Source organism: Pelodiscus sinensis, chromosome 1 (assembly GCF_052426305.1).
Source record: "Pelodiscus sinensis isolate ZL-2025 chromosome 1, ASM5242630v1, whole genome shotgun sequence".
Taxonomy (NCBI): domain Eukaryota; kingdom Metazoa; phylum Chordata; order Testudines; family Trionychidae; genus Pelodiscus; species Pelodiscus sinensis.
In genome coordinates, this window is record NC_143052.1 from 176,986,053 (window position 1) to 177,005,678 (window position 19,626).

A 19,626-nucleotide genomic window follows, 5' to 3' on the forward strand; every position below is an offset into this window, starting at 1 on the left:
TCGAATAACTGGTCTCTCTCTCATCTTTCACACTGAGCAATTCTGTGCTTCTGATGATCAAATACCACTTCTGAGTGTGCTTAACAGTAAGCTCCAAGAATTCTATTCAGCTCTACAACAATGGAGCAAGCATTCATCCCTACCTCATCACTGCTCCTAGACCTTAGTCTATTGCACTTGTAGGATCCACCAATGCTTATTGGACACTAGTTTGGCTGCAAATGTGCCTCCTTGGCACCAGTTCACACCGTCCAGCTTTTGCCCAGCTGACTGCATGCTCATAGGAAGTCTCCTTCTGAAATGTTTACTGTAAAAGAAGGAGTTTAACACAGAACAATGGAAGAGAAGTTGATGCTTCTAAAATGATATGCAAATAAGTTCTATGGCTTGTGCAATGTTATACATGTAAAGCACTTCCAGAGCACCTTGACCTAAGTTGAGCACAGAAATTAGTGATCAGAATCCAATGCCACTGGAATTATTATATACCAACTCTTACCATCCACCATGACAATGCATCAATGAAGACTGGCACCACGATGCTCAGAATAACTCCTTTCTAAATAATGGTGCAAATGCCTGTCTACTGCAGGAGCCAATGAGTGTAGGTAAATGGATTTTATGGCAACCAAATGATGGCTTGCAATCCACATTTTATTGCAGACTCACCCAGAATGTGTATTGACCTTTAGATCACAATGGAAGGTGCGTCTACTTATACATGCATTCAATGGATGATGCAAGGGAAGGAAATAGAATGACAGGTATAGAGCAGTTCTGAGCAAGCAGTCACTTTAGCTAATACTAATTACTGGTCTGTTCTATTTGTGTAAGTGTGCTGAGCATGTACATTTGGCTGAGAACAATTCATAAACTTTAAAAATAAAACAAACCGTAGGCGATCTGGTATATTGGAAGGAAGAGGGAGAGAGAGCAATGCCTCTGCAGTAGATTGGCAGAGGGTGATGAAGAAAGAACACAGTAGCACAATTCTTACCAAAGTGAACAAAGTTTCCAAGTGCTAAGCAGATGAGGAAAAAAAGGATAAAGAATGCTCTATTGTGAATTACCTATTCACACACATTAGTCAACACTTTGACGAGTGTATGCAGTGCAGGAACTGCGGTCTCTTCCCAGATAATTGTGTCTTTTTGTTAATGAATAGTAGTATTAGTAGTTATTGAGTAATAAGATACTAAATTCTTTGGGGACAGGGAGTATTCGATGCCATGGTGATGTGTTATAGACTACATGTAATATCTTGGGCCCATTGAAAACTCAGTGACTACAGTGGGGTCAGGATTTTACTCTGTCTCTTCTTGCTTGTACGTGCAAAATGTACGTACTCACAACTGAATAATATTACAGCACCTAACCCAATGGGTCCTGTTCCACAACAGGAAGTCCCGGGGGTTATTGTATTGTAACTAAGTCAGTTATATTAAGAAAATATCTGAATTTTAATAAGCCCTGCAGTTGCCAGATTTCCAGAAGGGAGGCTATGAGAAGCCCAGGAAAAGCATGAACCTCTTCTAATTTATGTTGGCCCACTTTGCTTCTGATTTCTTCATTTTTAGCAGAGGGCACCAAATTAAGCATTTCTCTTTGACCTTTCTACTGACTGAGGAGCACTTTCTTCCTCTATCTTCTTCCATGTTTCCCCTAGCTTCTAAGTTCATTTGATCAACGATGTAGACTTCAAAAGGAAAATAGCACATCTCTCTCTCTCCTTTGTCTTATATCGTCTCATGTTCTCTCCTTGAACTGATACTTTCTACCCAGTGGCCTTTGTAAAAAGAAGATAACTTTGGTTTAAGAAAAAATGTGGTTTTGCAATCCACTCTTCTTTCTGCCCTGCTGTGTAGCTTCCTGAAATATAAACATATACCGGGGTCAGAGCCAGTTATAGGTCACCTCCTCTCCTTTCAGTGTGCAGCAATAATACAGCACCTTAGGTTAATACTTACAACTGGAGATTACTAGGTATGGCATGCAGTTATGCATAATGTAGTACCTTTTTGGAGTAAACATCTCCCCACCCCCACCCTTTTTTTTGCACTTTTTTTTCCTTTCACTATATTTCACTGTTTTTTCTTTATCATTCCAGTAGTGTGATTAGGGTCCCACATACATAAAAAATTAAACAAGAGGACTCAAAGTAAGAGGAACAGAGGAAAAGATGTCTGAGTTGGCTTTGACTGGGATACGACACAGATACCATCACCTACAGGAATTAAAAGACCCAAATTCTTTTACGTTTCCATACATATACAAGTAAACCAGTTTTTAATATGAAAGTATTTTGATCTGTGGCTGGTTTTTCAACTGGTGTAAGCTAGGGTAAACTCCACTGATTTCACACTAGCAAAGGAACTGGCCTGCACAGTTTTACTATTACCCAGGCATCCTGGCTGTTGCTAAAGTCCTTTAATATTATGAAGTATTACTTCAAATACTAAGAAGCAGATACTCCCAGCAGCTACACTGAAGAGAGGAGTGAAGGGGAACAAAAGAGGCCCTTGAAATGCAGGCAACATGGCACAGAAGTTTGCAGCATGCTGTGCTGGGGCTGGAGATCCCATTTATATAAGCATGTCAGTCAAGGCTGTGAATCTGGAAAGGGCATGCTAGACGAGCATCAAACTATGCAGAGAGGTTATGGAATCTCATTTCAGTTACTGCTAACCTGGGGCACAAATGGTACCTGCAAAATTAAAGGTGGGCGTAGGTCTGAGTGGCAGCACCACCAACTACACAGTTTGCATCCCTTGCTCTCACTGGAGTTAGGAGTCAGTCAGTCCTCTCTTGCAGACAGCTTCCTAACCTGAAACACACACTCACCATCAATGACACACCCCACCACAGCAATACTAACTGGAAGAAATCCCTGCAAACAAACAGCGTTTTCAACTCTGTCCACATATCTACCTTAGTGACACCCATCATAGGGTGTCCACCACACCACACCAACCATACCATGAAAAGCTAGTTCATCTGCACAGGTATCAGTATGATATATACCCTCATGTTCTAGCAATTCCCCTCTGCCATATACACTGGACAAATCAGACTCTCTGTGCAACAGAATGAACGAACACAAATCCGACATCAAGAACAGTAACATACAAAACACAGTGGGAAAACATCCCTGACACACAGTGGAAACTTTCAAATCTGTAATGCTCAAGCAAACAAACAAAAACAAAACACACCACACAACATCACCACTACCTTTAAAACCAGTCTGCAATGTGAACCTGCCCAGCTTGAATTGATATGCAAATTTGACACTGTCAGAGTGGGTTTGAATAGGGACTGAAAAGGTCTCATTACAATAAAAAATTTAAACAATGAAAAGTCTAGTAGCGCCTTAAAGACTAACAAAACATGTAGATGGTGGTATGAACTTTCATGGGCACAACCCACTTCTTCAGATGACAGGAGTATTAAAAGTCCAGATCCAAGAATAAATAAAGGGGGGGGAGGGGGGGGGAAGAGACCGTGAGTGTAACTACTGGAACATGGTCTTTTTTCCCTTTTTTCCTGCTTCTGTTCGCTCCCCTCCCCCATTTATTGTTGGATCTAGACTTTAAATACTCCAATCAGCTGAAAAAGTGGGTTATACCAAGGAAAGCTCATGATATCAACTACATGTTTTGTTAGTCTTTAAGGTGCTACCAGACTATTTGTTGTTTAAGTTTTTCTAGTTACAAACTAACTCAGCTAACCCTCTGAAGCTTTCATTACAATGAGTAATTTTCCACTTTACATATACTCACCTTATCTATATCCATCCTGATTGAATTAGCTCTGATGTAATGCTCCCACATCTGTATCCCTACTATCTGTTTCTTTTACTTTATGCATCTAATGAAGTGAGTTGCAGCTCACAAAAACATTATGCCATAATAAAATTTGTTAGTCTTTAAGATGACACTGGACTCCTGACAGTCATGGAGTTAAGGCACTGCACAAGTACTCAGGGTTATTTTCTTGGCTTTGCTACAGATGTCCTGTGTGAACTGAGGAAATCACATGCTGGGCTATTTGCAGAAGATGAGAGAGGCCAGGATGGGATTCTCAGAAAACGAACTTTTTTAAGGGGAAAATGTGAGTAGTACTTGCACTTTTAAAATATTTCCACTCTTCTTCCACACTGGGTAGGCATTCAGGCTTTAGCAATTGAGTGACAAAACTGGTGTCATTCATGAGTGCTCAACAGCCTCCTATCCCCAACAAGCAAAAGCTTTATTGTAGCAAGGACTAGGCTGTGTCTTCACTGGGAAAGTTTAGCAACTAAAAGTGCTGTCAACATGCAAAAGTCACCAGAAGTGAAAACCGGTCAAACTGGTTTTCCTGCTTCCCGTTGTTGGCATTTGATGCCACATTGCTAGCACCTTCCACAGATAGAACAAAGCAATGTCGGTAAGAATCCCACAGTGAATTGTTGTGTAAAGGCAAAGCTGATCCCTTTTGTTTCTTGGGACGCCCTTGTAGCTCTGTGAGCTCTCTGTGCTGAGGGCTCTACAGCACAACAGTATCTCCAGTCCTCCCTCTGGAGCAGCAGCTGTCTGGGCAGAAGAGAAACATTCCAAATTATTTGTTCCCCAAAAGGAGCAGCTCACTCATCTGTCATATGCTTCCTGGAGTTTGAAAGAGGAAGGATGCACGCCTGCAGGGCAGTAAAGATCACTTTAGCTTGGTTGAAACAAAGAGGCTCTGGGAGACAGACCCATAGTCTCCTATAGACAACAACCTAATCTCAGGATTATTCTTACCAACCACCACAGGACATACCACACTAATACCAACCATGGTACCTTCCCTTGCAACAAACCCCATTGCCAGCTTTGTCCACATATTCACTCTGCTGATACCATTGGACCTAACCAAGTGAGTTATAAGATCAAGAACACATGTTCCTGCTCATCCAGAAATATAATTTCTGCTATCATGTGCCGAAAGTGTCCGTCTGCTATGTACATTGGACAAACGTCTCAGACACTTCGCCAAAGGATCAATGCCCACAAAACAGATATTAGACAGGATCACAAAGAAAAAACAGTTACTTGCCATTTCATCCAGTAAGGACATTCTCTCAATGACTTAATTACCTGCATCCTGCTTCAAAAGCCTTTTAAGACTGCACTTGAAAAAATCCTCTGAACTGTTATTCATGCTTAAATTCGACACTTTACACCTGAGTCTGAATAAAGAATTGAGTTATCTTACCCATTACAAAGATAGCTTCCCCAATTATCACCTCTAATATCATTAGCTCACAGACATTTACCTTCCTCCCCATCCCCCTTCTGTTCTGAAATTTGATTTGTCCTTTTCATATGTGTTCATTTTTTTTAATTGTATCTTTTGGTATATATGGTTGTGACAATTTTCTTCCACTATTTGATCTGAGGAAGTGGGTCTGGCCCACGAAAGCTCATCACCTAATAAACCATCTTGTTAGTCTTTAAAGTGCTACATTGTCCTGTATTTTGTTTCAGCTACAACAGACTAACACTGCTACATTTCTATCACTATTTAGCTTGGTTGTGAATGTGGAAGAGGCTTCTGCATGAATTTGGGCATCTGCAGCAACAAATGTGTTAAAGGAGCCATGTCAGTGGTAAAGCATTCCTGGTAGAACTATTAAAAAGCTGTATATTACTTAGAAATTGACAGTGATTCTTGAACTTAATCCATTTGTGTGTTGCTAGCCTCAGATGCTGATTCCAGGGCCAGAAGGGACCATTCTGATCATTTAGTCTGATCTCTTGCTTAACAGGAAAATCTCTAAAATAATTCCTTTTTAACTCAAGTGGGATTTTTTTTTAAATCCCATCTTTATTTAAAATTGCTAGTGATAAAGAATCCATGATGATGCTTGGTAAAAACTCTTCCAATGGTTGGTTACTCTGCTAAAAATTTACCCTATTTGTGGCCCAAATTCGTCTAACTTAAATTTCCAGCATTTTACTGTATTATATCTTTCTCTGCTAGATTGCGGAGCCCATCACCATGCATTTATTCCCAATATTGGTAGTTACAGATTGTATTCAAGTCACTCTAAGAGAAATGTATCACTTTAAGGCATGTTTTCTAATCCTTCAGTCATTCCAGTAGCTTTTCTCTGAACCCTATTATAAACATCCTTCTTCAACTGCCAACACTAAAACTGAACTCATTATACTAGCAGTGTCCACATCAGTGCTAAATAGAGGAAAAATAATCCGTCTATTGCTTCTCAGGATTCCTCTGTGTATCAAAAGATCTTATTAGCCATCTCGGCCACAACATATTCAGGAAATTCTCTTGAGGCCTGGTAGTACAGGAACACCTGAGCACCCAGAAAAGGATCACACACAAGTAGCTCCCATAATTTACAGCTCTCATGGGTACATTTTGTGTACTCAAAGCCCACACACGGAGAATTTTTCCATCTGCTAATCAACAATTACCACTTACTAGTGACGTATGCATGCTAAAAGACATGCAACTAAAAGTGGGGAGATATTTTAGAGTTCTCTAACCAGAGCATGCAGAATGGCTACAGAAACAGGTTTTGGACAGATGGAAGCAATGGTGTTTAGGACAGAGAAAGGGACAGGAGTGAACTAAAAGGAGGCCCAACTTCACTGGTAATGAGATGAACACAATTATCAGTGAACCTCTTGAAAATGGCTACCGTGTAGAATGATGAAGAAGAATCTCTGAAGATAAGCACTGTCTCAGTTAAATATCTTGAGTGGCCCTGGCAAAAGTTGTGGAAGGTATAAAAGAAAGGCAGGAATCTCTCTGTTATGGATGATTAGAGATGACTGTCTCCCTAGGAGTTTGAAAAGGATTTAATGCCAGAAGGAACAGGCCCGTTAGCCCTCACCAACTGATCCTTACCACCATTCCCTTCCCTGGCTATCCAATTTCCCCTCCTTTCCTGTTGCTGTTCAGCTCAAAGCATGGGTATATTTCAGAGGCAGTATTAGGCACATGTAGTTTGAGGCTAAGATTTGTGAAGTCGCATCAGGGAGTAAGATCCCAAATCCCATTCAATTCAATGGGATTTGGGCACATAACTCTTAGGCTCCTAAAATCATTCTAATTTAAGTGATTTATTATCTTTCAAAACAAGAAATGGGTTAGGTGTAACAAAGGCCTGATTCCACTGTAACCATTTGGAGTTTTGCATGGACTTCAATGGAAGAAGGATCTATCACCACCATCCATCCCTCACCCCCATGAAGTCATACTTTCCAGATGACGTTTCCTGAGAGTTAGATTAACAAATATTTATCACCCTGTTTGGAAGTGCAGGCAAGGAAAATCTATAATGTATAAAGTTATTCTGAATTACTTGCCTGCAGTTGTGCAACTCTAGACAGAATAGGTCTACAATAAATTATTCTAGTAGCTGCTTAAAATTCTGTGGTGGAACACAATATTCCATACCTAACATTTGTTGAAATAACATCACAGTTACAATTACAGAGGACATTTACACAGATATCAGAATTAAAAATGATGTTGAATCTTAGTCTGAGTATCCACTCATTCCTACTAGCTTTTATTAATTTCTTACTGCACATTTTGTTGAAGAAGATATGGGGTCCTTTGAATTCTTGCAGGCATTTTTGGCTGCTGAAAGTTTACAAAATTACGTAGTGCTATTGGACTGTAAAGACTCAATACAAAGAAAGGACACATAAAAGTAGATTTAAAAAACCATGAACACAATGCATTTTTCTCATTTATTCAAATTTTCTGCAGGAAGTAAACACTGAAAGATTTTAAAAAACTCCACTCTACAGTATGTACAAGTTTTGTGACATCACATGAAGAAATTAATTGCTAATAAAAAATGAGACCAGCTATATTACTGATAACACATCATCACAACAAACTTGGTTGCAGTAAACCCCAGTATTTATGTATGGCAATGAGAACTGTCATTCCATTGTTTTGCAATGGCGAAATACTCTCGGTACAATATCTCAATTATTGTAAATGGAGTTCAAAAAATGTATGACCGATTACAGTTGTGTGAGTTCTTTATGCTTTAAAAGTAGTTTTGAGGGTTTTTTTTCCAGACCCTTTTGATTTGAAGCACATTCTTTCACAAAGCTAAAATACCACAGAAGAAGTCATGTCCAGAAATGGAATACTGTTGTGTTTTGATGAACTGACCTGACTTAAGACTTTTTTGCCAATGCACAGATGCACAGGGTCCCCCATGCACTTTTCATGCAGCAGGTAATCACAACTTTAAATTAAAGGTATTTTCTATACATTCTTCCAGACTTGCAACTGTATACTTACATGCAAAAGTTTTTAAACCTATGTGATCATATTTACACTTGTACATAGAATATACATAACCAAAAGAAAGATTAAAAGGTTTTTTCTTTTGCATTAGAGCAATACAAAATATGTATTTTTCATTAAGGAAATCACTATTTACATCACCTTTTAAAAACCAATTTTAACAGTATATGTTTAACAAGTCAATTTATTTACATATATAAATATATATAATATATACTTACCAGTTTACTCTTCTGTAAGATGCTGCAGAGAACAAAACTGGTAATATTTCACAGACATCAATGAGCGCTGTAGTACTCTTTCATTGACAATGTTTAGCAGGGAAATTTTAAATCATTCATATCTTTATTTTATTTTTAAATTGTAAATTAAGCATTTTAAAATGTTATAAACAAGAGATGGCTAAACAAGTGAAAAATATGGCTGAATTCCCTTTCAATCTTCTGATGTTCTTAAACTGTTCCACCTGAAATGATGGTTTAGCATCAGCGGAAGCTTCCCTAGCCTTGATTCTTTTATGGTCACATGTACCTTAGTTGTTTATACTTCTAAAACTGAGGCAGAAATGAAACCAGAAACAGCAACTCTGCCCCCAATCCCGCACACCTCATTTCTTACGGAGACAGTGCAATTCTGGGCACTCTCCACCCCGCTTAACAGGAATATTGTGCAGCACAAGTCCTCCTTCCCCCATTGTGCTGCAAACCTGGGGTTTGTTAGGCCCCTCAGCAGTATTCACCAAACCTGCTCCCTTCTCCTAACCTAGTATTCCCATCCAGGGTATGATTATTTAAGCTCCTTCCATACAGGTTTAGAGTGCCAATTTGCAACCTCAAGATGTACTGCTTTCTGTCCCTCACTTCCACAATTGGGAATCCCCATTTGAAGATGGTAGTGGAGAAAGCCACAAGCTGTATATGTCCAGATAGAAAGGTTCTACTGAGCCATGAAGCTGAGGATTGCTAAGGCTATAGAGCTGTGAGAAAGCGTACAAACTGAGTCTCTGTACAGACCTTCAACTAGTGCTGATCCTTCAGAATCCATGCAGATTCCAGAATCTGGGGACTTGCTGCAACTGGAGGACAGGGCTGCAAATAGTCTGAGGGTGAAGCAAGCCCTACCCCTGCATGACGTCTGATGGAACAACTGGGAAGAGAAATCCCATAAGGAGAATTTTGGTGATCTCCCCTGTAACTCTTGGGTGAGAGTTAACAGAGAGGATATCAAGTCTTTTAGGTTAAGATAAACCTTGCTAATTGGTTTCAGTTTACCAATATGAATGGGGGCAAACCATATTTAAAAATTCCCTTGGCTGGTCAAGAATCACATTGGTATTACACTGGAGGAAGCTAATAGATAATATCCCCCTCACCCAGTGGATAAATGAATAGTATTAAATAACCAGTTTAGCAGGAACTGTGTACCAGCAGAATGCCCTCATCTCTTTTCTAGGGTCTTACTGACCATTGTTGCAAATCTTGCAGTTGGTGAGATCTTTCTGTCAACATGTTCTAAAATGTTATTTTGCCGTATTGTAACTCTTGACATTTGAGAGTTGCAATCCTCTTTCATTAACCTCATCTAAAAGGAAAGCTAAAATGTTCACGGTTAAAACAGTTAACATTTTAACTTAAACGCCATGTAAGCTTTAAAAAACAAGAACTATATATTATAAACAATAACTGACTACCATAAAATGAATACAAAGGTAAGCACCCACTATGGGCTTCCTTGCCACTCCTTGCTAGAATTGGTTAGAAAACAGTGAAGTTTGATGTTCCCTCATTTTTCAACAGAATTTTGTCAGAAGTTTTCCAACCATATCTACTTCATTCAAGTTGCCTCCTACTGTATGTGAAGTAAGCAGTGCCCCACAAGTGAATTACAACTTTGTATTTATTCTAGGAACTATGATTCTATATTTCATAGCTCTATACATATGTAATTTCAAGAAAAATAATCACTTAAGACTTTGAGACAGGTTTCATGGATGGAACAAATACCATCTTTTTCTAATATTTGTGTCAGGCTGATTCATATAAAAACATTCAACTCCAATGGCAATAATTTAAAATATAGTTTACCTTGTTAACATTTAATTTCTAGGATAAATTTCATTTGTCAGCAGGCCATTTATTGTAAATGCTAACTATTAAAGAGAAAAACTTTTTTTTTTTTTGGTAATTTACTGAACTGAAAACAGGCTAGTGATAATACAATTTAAAACAATATTAGACTCATGAAGGTTTTTAAATACATATCTTCTTTACACAGCTCAATAATATATTAAACACCACCCAGACAATATACAAATGTATCTTTTAGCCCCTCTGTAATTATATATCTTTTGGGATGATTTGTATAGGACACTATCAAATAGGTCTCAGAGGGGTAGCAGTGTGAGTCTGTATCTACAAAAACAACCAGGAGTCTCGTCTCACAAAGTGATTTCTACCCACAAAAGCTTATGCCCAAATACATCTATTAGTCTTTAAAGTGCCAAAGGACTCCTGGTTGTTTTGTCAAATATGCATTCTTTAAGACACTACAACTTTCATTATCTAGCTATTATAGGGTTTTGTTCATAACACAGGGCATTTTCAATGAAAAAAATACGTGATCCAGTTTTGGATAAATTAGGTTCAGCAGTACTCGTGTTATTAGTAATTATTTTTGTTTTGGGAGGAATGGGAGAAGTAATTCTTCACATTTTTCTACAGAAGTTTGGCATTCCTTAGGGGTCATACTGGACATTGGGAAAGTGTGCAGTCCTTACTTTCCCCACATAATGCCACTTCTAATGCTTCTCAATTTTAATCTACAACTCTCCACTACTCCAGTCCAAGACTGATTTTGAACCAATGGTGCCAACATTACAAAATATAGGGTGGAGGCAGAGGAAGAGAAGAGACAGGCCATTTTGGAGATGTAGTCCACTACCCACTATGGAATATAACAAAACCAGAGTGACATCTAACAAACTGTTCTGAATCTAGGTGTTCAGAGATGAAAGGCCAGTGTTTTAACTACAGATCAGTTGCTCACAAAGTAAATACTGGCAGGATATACATGAGGCTCTATTCATAGGAAGACCTATCATGTTTTCCACCAACATACTATAATTTCCATTGAAATATGAAATATGTATTGTATGAACACAGTAACTGTTCTTTTGACAGAAAGCAATATGGTGCTGAAAAAAAATTGCTTATGTGTTCCATAAGCTGGAATCAATGACAGTTTTCTGGCCACGAGGACAAGTCTCAATCCCAAAATTCTAAGATGCTTTTTTATCTTCCCTTTATAAGGGTAGGTCTGCATTATCGTCTACCATAGCACAAGTGCAATGTAGAACACTTCCTACACCAGTGGGAGAGTTTCTCCCATCAGTATAATTAATTCACTTCCCTGAAGGGTTGTAGCTATGTTGCTGGAAGATTCTTCCACTGATTTAGCCCTGTCTATGCCGGAGGTTAGGTCATCTTAACTATGTTGCTCAGGGGAGTGGATTTTTCACACTCGCAGACGTATAGTTGGCACAACACTATATACATTGCAGACCTGGGCCAAGGCAGGGGAAAGAAGAGTAAAAGTGGACAAAAAAGACCCACTTTTTTATTACAGTGCAGATGAAAATCTGCCTTTTGTATCAAGTGTTAGAAAAACCTAAACAAATGTTTAATCATAACCCTATTTTATGAGTACTACTCTGGGTCCTGCAGAATGCTCTAGTCAAAAGCAAGTGGGAGGAGAAATAACAAAACAAAACGACATCACACCATGATTTGGAGAGGACTACAAAAATAATAAAACACAATTTGGAAGCACTAAAAATTACATTTCAGTGCATTTGATTAACTGACATAGATTACCAAATGTAATGTACTATTACCCTGGATGGACTGTTCCATTTCTTACAAAATTCTTAATTTCAGAAACATTAAAAAAAAACATCAACTCTTACATGGTCTCTATGCTCAAATGGCCAAACAAACAAGCAAACAAAGGAATATACTACATGGAAAGAATGAAATGCAGCAGAATGCATTACCACCACCTCGGCTGTATGCTTCCATTTTATTTTATACCTAAATACCTGTGGCTCCAATAAGGATCCAGTCACAGACTATTCATAACTTAGTTTGATGCATACAGAATTGTGTCTTGTACAGCTTACAACTCACAGTTTCCTTGCGACTATCTACTGTAAAGCAAACATATCTACATGTTTTTAAATATCACCAGAAAAACAAAATTTCTCAAATGAAAATATGATTCAACAAGACCATGCTTTTCTCAAATCATGCTCAGTTTATACAGTTTTTTTTTTTTTAATACACAGATTCAAACCCACTGACTGTAAACTCATTGTGTTGGCTATATATTTCACTCTGGTTCTTTTTTGATTGTTAGCACTTTTTCCAAGAGTCCATACACGTCCCCATTCACATTATGTTTATGGGAGCTCTTATTCCCCATATGGCTATTGTAAGGGCTTCTTACATTATGTAGAGGCGTTTTAGGTTCAGTGTCAGGTAATAACTCCTCCTTGATTGTAACAGGAGTTGAATTTTCCATAAATGAAGGTTCACTCCAAATGTCCTTATGTGCTTCTTGGCTATTAACAGAATTGCCTCCTTTCTGTAACATGTAATACAATATCGGATTGGTTTTGGTCAGTCTCGGGGAGGCTTTTTCATATTCACCCTTGTCCATTCCCGTGATAACCCATCTGATAGGGCCTTTTTCACCAGGGATGGGGCAAACACTAAATTGGTCAGATTCAGGTCTAGATACTGTACATCCCAAATGTTCAGAGAACGGGGAACTTGTAGGACTCTTCATTGCTACTGGATACTGAAATGTCCTGTGATCTACACAACTGATTGGTTGTACAGGATTTCCCATGAAGGCATTTATTGCAGAAACATTAAATTCAGGTTTATTATTTGCTACATTACTTTTATTTCCTTTCTTCTTGCCCTCTGTTACTGCACTATTCCTATGCTGTGAAAAATCTCTCTCACAGTTTTCTGAGAGAAGCAGTTGTTTCAACACATTAAAGCCTTTACTATCTCTAGACCAACTCCTATTTTCACTTTCATTATTTGAACCCTGACCTGCAGCATATTTAAATTCAAGATCACTTCTGTTGAATTTCAGCTCTTGCTGGTTAAGCAAAGGCCGATACAATGCCTCTGCAGGAGAAATTGGATTGTTCGAAGCATCGGGCACATTGCTTTTTACCTTTTTTAATGGACTTTCTGAAGGCTCGGTATGAAACTTTCTCTTCTTAGGAATGGTGCAAAGGCTCTTTGAGTCTAGAACTGTCAGCTCACTATTTCTGTGACTTCTGTCCAGATCATCCACAGGGTAACTGTCTTGATTCTGTCTCAGCAATCGACTTAACAAGCCATTTTTTGAAAAAGAAAAATCATCAGGCAAACGAGGCTCAGGTTTCAAGTCCTCAGACATGGGAGAGGCACCTATGTTTCTCTGCACTGAATGAACTATCCCTTGAAAACTGTTACCCTTATGTTCTGTTATTGGCTGGGCATTTAAATTAGGAGGCGTATTTGATTCTTCACAAGGTTCGGTTTTTATTTTTACTGTCAATATTTGCTCACTCAAAGCCTGTTCTTGTGAACTTTCATCTTTTAAAAGCATCCTCTCTTTCTTTTCACTTTTGCCTTTAGTGGGGGTTCCCAGCAGCAACTGAAGGACAGTGCGTCTTTCAAGGAGATTTTCTATTTCTGAACTGGGAAGTCCTTGTTCGGTGGATGTAGAATGACAACTGAATATTTTGTTTTCTTCAAATTTACCTGGTACATTTGTGATTAAAGGACTGTTCAATCTATCAATCAACCCTATTGGTTTATCCGTATTTATTGGTAGCAGCTGTTTGCTGGTTCTTTGCTCTTCACCTGAAATGGAAGTCTGCATTCCACACTGAGCTAAGTTCTGCAACAGCTTGCTGGCACTGAAAGCAGCAGAATTTTGTGCACTTTCATTTCTGTTTAGTTTAGTTCCTTGAAGTTCTTTATTTTTTGTAAGATCGATCAAATGTTTAGATGCTGGATTCAAGAGCCCCTCTGGCTGGATGTTGCAAGCATATGGTGGTGAATTGCGTTTGACTCCTAGAGAAGATTGGTGGGAGAGATTTATAGGAGAGTCTGCTTTCGTAGAAATAAGTAAAGGAGGAGTGCTTAATGGAGTTATTCGATTCGCAGTGGGACTTTCTGTCACAGGAGTCCTCTTATCAGTTTGTACAGTAAATTTTGCCACATCAGCTACACCGTGTGGTCCCTGAGTGTCTGTATTTTTCTCTTTGTTTTCTTCACTCTTATGCCCAAGTAATAACTGAAGCAGTGTTACTTTCTGATGTGGATTCAGTTTTGAATCTCTAGGAGTGCCTTTATCTTCTTTATTCTCCATACTGTTCTCTAGACATGGAATTTTTGGATCCCAATTATGCAATAATGGCCGAGTCAGATTATCTAGAGAAGCAGGCAGTCCAGAATCTTGTTTGTCTATCCTCTGTTTGAAAGATAAATCTATAGGAAGACAGTTAGAATGGGAGCTTTCATCATCACTGCTCTCATCTTCTGTAAGACTGGGATTGTTGTCTGAATACTCATCCACAGTAGTTGGTGTGCTACGGTCCTCAAAAACACCCACTGTCTCATTCTGCTCATGCCCTTTGGTTTGTTTTGTAGCATTTTGACTTTTGAGAAGATGTAAAAGCAAACTGTTGCTAGGAGATGGTTTTAAATGGTTCTTTTCCAATGCATTCTTATATCCTACATTTCTGGGAGGAGAATGAATGATTCCAACGGGGCTCTGAAATGGTGCCATATTGCTTTTGTTTGTTGTTATTTTGGTTGACGATCTCGTTTCTCCATTCAGATGGCTTGGCATTCCTTTTGATAGACTGAAATGGCCAAGGTCTTTCTGGGCACTTTCTTGTAATCTAGCCATGGCAGCAAGTCTTTCGCTTGCCACCTGATTTGCATGTTGTGCTTTTAAAGCATGTTCCCTGGAATACTGCTGCAAATGAGCTTCACTTGAAAGTAGTAAAGCTAGCTGACTACAAGCTATGCTAGGTTTAGGCGAAGCAGTAGGACTAGATCTTTTCTCTACCATGCTTGCAACTGCTTGTAATCTTGCAGCACATGACAGAGGTTCATTCATTGCCTTGGGTCCACTCTGCCCTGTATGTGGAGACTCTACAAACCTCTCCTTAGGCAGGTTCGTTGTTGCATCAGGCAAAGTGGTGTCCAGCTTTTGTTCTTTTGCTTTTCTTTTCTTCAGCAGAGTTTTCAAGCGACTAGATGCAACACCATAGCACCTTACATCTTTCTCCACTTGTAAAGAATCATGGCTGAGGGAATACCCTTGCTCCTTGAGGCTCTGCCTAATCTGTTGTGACAGAGCAACGCTTTGCAGCCTAGAGCTGAATGACTGAAGCAAAGAGGCAAGTAATGTGCTATCCTGTTTGCCTTTAGGCACATTTTCAACCATGCCAGCTAACAAAGCTTCTTTTTTCCCGTTCAAATCCACAATGGAATCAGACAACCGCCTTCTCTTTGCTGCATTCCAGTCTTCAGAAGACTGTAATAGTCTTGCTTTTTTGAGATGCAACATGCCAGATCCCTGATATGTATGTGTGTTAAGAACAGGACCATTACTTTGACAGTTGGGAAATATATTTCCTGAATTCTTAAAGTTTTGATCCTCACCACTCTGCCCTGTAGGCTTTTTGTCAATGGCAGTACCTGAGCCTGCTGCTGCTTGATGCATTAGTAATCCCTCTAAGTAAGTTAGAACAACAGAATCCTGGTGCATCTCAGAGCCAAGCTCTTCTCCATGAGTCATGTTCAATACAAGTATCCACAAAAGCTCTGTTTCTAGTCACTTTAAAGACGGGTTTGGCGTGGCTGAATTGAGATGCAAGATTAATAAATAATAGGTAGAAATCTATAATTTTTTCACATACTCTGAATTAAAGCAAATGTTAGGTTCCATGCAAGCTTCTTCCAGTGTATGTTGTGGACGAGACAAATTTTCAGTCATAACAGTCTCTGGAGATGTATAGAATATTTATGAAATTTGTCTAGAATTACTTAGAACATGGTTCCAAACATAATAAAGTTCTACTAAACATTCGTCTTCTTCACCTTTGTCCAGTATGTCAGCTTGTTTTTCATCCTTTTTCCACCTCCATCATGCATGTCAAATTTCTAAAGAGAAAAGACAAAAAAAAAAAAAAGGTCAAAAAAGATATGAGCGCGATCTAGAACATAAGACACACTCCAGTGGCACAGGATGTGTTTTATTTAGGTCATGTTTCCCACACACTGATGTAATAAATAACCATATTAAAGAAAAACAGAAAAAAAGGACACAAAGCCTATAACGAACAAGTTCAATTATACTAGAGAATGAAAATTTAGAGGAAAGAAACAATTATGTGCCTAGGTATTAGAGGTGGTCATAACTGTACATTCTAAGATTGCACTCTTATAGCACAAAACACAACAGGAGCGTATAAAAGGAAAATCCCAATGTATTTCAAAACTTCATAGTTCGAACAATTAAGTTGGCATATATTTCAAACTTGTATCTTTTTAACAAATAATGCTTACACAGAACATCCTGTAAACGCCTCCCCTCCCCTCCATTATTTAGGACACTAACTCTTAATGAGGATCAGTGATAGAACAGGAAAGATTGAAGGCTTTTTTAAAGGTTAATTTTGAATCCGTATTGGATTTTTTAAATAGGTAGCTTAATTTTTCACATGTTAGCCTGGCAGACAGATGACACACAGGAGATATAAAAGTAAAAACAAATAAAGGCTGACACCCCAGACCAGGTGCCAATTATAAATAGTTTCCCTCCTTTCCCTGATGCTGAATAAAACAGTATGACTGGGTCCTTCATTAACACCCATCATCCACTTCAATTTCCTTATGACCAGTTCTCTGCCTCTCTCCAAATCAATGGAAATCCGAGCCGTGGCTCCCAAACTGTATTGGTTCAAGTACCATCTTCTTAAAGTATGGTTAAGCAGCTGGAATTATCAAGTTCACATGCCACCAGTACATGTGCCATAGTCTAAGAAGTCTAATCATGAGATGCTTATCAGCCCTCCATTATCAATGGGCACAACACAGCAGGTTGCTGCACTGCACTGAAGAATGCCAACTACACCTACTTCTTCTCTCCTTCCCCTCCCCCACAATTCTGTCCTTGCTGCTACGAACTAGCAGCAGCCACACTGGAGACAGAACAGAAAAGTTTCGGGGCCAGGAGAGGGTGAATTCTGAATTAATGGATATTTGGTGGCATTTTATTTTTACATTAGTTTCCAGGGGACTTTTCTTCCCTGGAAGGTTACAGTAAATCAGTAGAATATCCCTTGATTTCCTACTTTATTTTAATATGTAGAGAACTCTATTTGATTTTTTCCATAAGTAAAAGTACATCATAAAATTTTACTCTGGAAATCCCAACAATAGCACTTGCTCTGGAATCAGGTGAGACATTTTCAATAACTTTTCAGGACTATATTTATTGATTGTTACACTTCGGTCTCTAAGAGCACAGATCCAGGATGGATATTGCAATAACTGAGACAACTGCACTGCATACAACTGAGAGAATAATCAGGCCTAAGTGTACAGCTGGTGTAAAAATGCTCAAGTAAATGGAAGGAAACTTATAAGTGGAAGACTGAGCATGCTTTTTGACGTCCAATACATGCGGTGTGAATTTGAGTTTAAAGAACAAGGCTTTGTTGTTATGCTGTTGCCAGAATTTCAGTGAAGAGATACAGACATAGGCTAAAGGTATACTGTTTTGAACAGATCAGTAGAACACTTAAAATTGAATACTTTTGTAATGTATATACTCAAGTTATGCAAATCCTCACTTTTTATATTTCAAGCACTATAATGAGCCCTTTCAAAAATATGATGCCCCAGTATTTTTATACTATCAAGTCTAAAGTCATCTAAAAATTACTGAAGTTTCAGCCTTGCTCAAAGAAACAGACACACATGCTACCTGTATTCTATAAAATAATTAATTATGGTTGTTTCACCAAGGATATGAACAATACCTAAAGAGAGATGCTATGTTTGGATCCATCTAACTAACAGCTATTTAACAATGAGCCCCGGGGTAGTCAGCTTAACGTAAATTAAAATCAACAACCTTTGAAAATCAGGGTACCTAATGGGAACATCAAGTAGTTGGCAAATGCAGTCCTAATAAACTAAGGCTGTGTAATAATGGTGCTGAGTCAGGAGCTGACTCAGTACCCCATCACTCAAATTGCCATCAATATAAATTAACTGGTACCTAATTAGAGGATCAGTTTAAAAGCTGAGCTACAGCTGATGGGCTAATTAAAGGGGGAAGCAACCCCAGCAGTAGGGAAAGAACAAACAGGCTATGTCTAGACTGCAAGCCTCTTTCGAAAGAGCGCGTCTAGACTACAATACGCGGATCGGAAAATCGATCCGCTTTTTCGAAAAAGAGCGTCCTGACTGCTGGATGCTCTTTCGAAATGAAAAGCCACCCGGAACCACTTCTGCCAGGGCATGGGGGCAGCATTTCCTTCCGGGTGCTGCTGCCTGCCTGCCCTTTGCAGAGACGCGGCGTGGTTAAAGGGACACTCCTGAACACCCGTTGCTCTGCTTCTGCAGCTGCCTTTGCTGTCCTGCTAGGAGGTAAGCAAGGCATTGCAGTGCTGGTTTGGAGTGCTCAGCTTCCTGGGACACCCCAGCAGCTTTTTTCTATGGAGGTTTTTCTGTTTTAGACCCATTTTTTTGGCATGGAGCCAGAGCTGCCCCTGGGCAGGCGATGGCCCCACGCCTTCATACTGCAAGTGTTGCTGCATCTGCATGACACAGTCATGAGGCTTCTTCCCCATCTGGACCCAGACCAGAGGTACGAAGGGCTCGTCCGTCAAGCAGCTGCACTGCCCTTGCCTCCAAACTTCTTTGTGGACAGGCGTGTTTGGAGGCTTGACACCAGCTCTGACTGGTGGGACCGGCTCGTGATGGAGCTCTGGGATGACCAAGAGTGGCTACGCAACTTCCGGATGCGAAAGACCACTTTCCAGGAGCTGTGTACCTGGCTCGCCCCTGCTCTGCAACGGCAAGACACCCACCTGCGGCCCGCTATCCCCCTGGAAAAGAGGGTCGCCATTGCCCTCTGGAAGCTGGCAACCCCCGACAGCTACCGCTCCATGGGACACCAATTTGGAGCGGGCAGGTCTACTGTTGGATCCATCCTGAT

General features: G+C 39.4%; 1 protein-coding gene across 3 annotated transcripts in view; it reads right to left on the reverse strand.

The window, feature by feature from the left end:
* Nucleotides 1-7,726: 7,726 nt before the first annotated feature.
* Nucleotides 7,727-19,626, reverse strand: part of NRIP1 (nuclear receptor interacting protein 1) — a 101,651-nt gene continuing 89,751 nt past the window's right edge. For all 3 annotated transcript variants that reach the window (XM_075909838.2, XM_075909839.2, XM_075909841.2), the window contains one exon: nucleotides 7,727-16,559. In XM_075909838.2, coding sequence (XP_075765953.2) covers nucleotides 12,706-16,194 — 3,489 coding nt within the window. In that variant the 5' untranslated portion in view covers nucleotides 16,195-16,559 and the 3' untranslated portion in view covers nucleotides 7,727-12,705. The remainder of the gene's footprint in view (nucleotides 16,560-19,626) is intronic.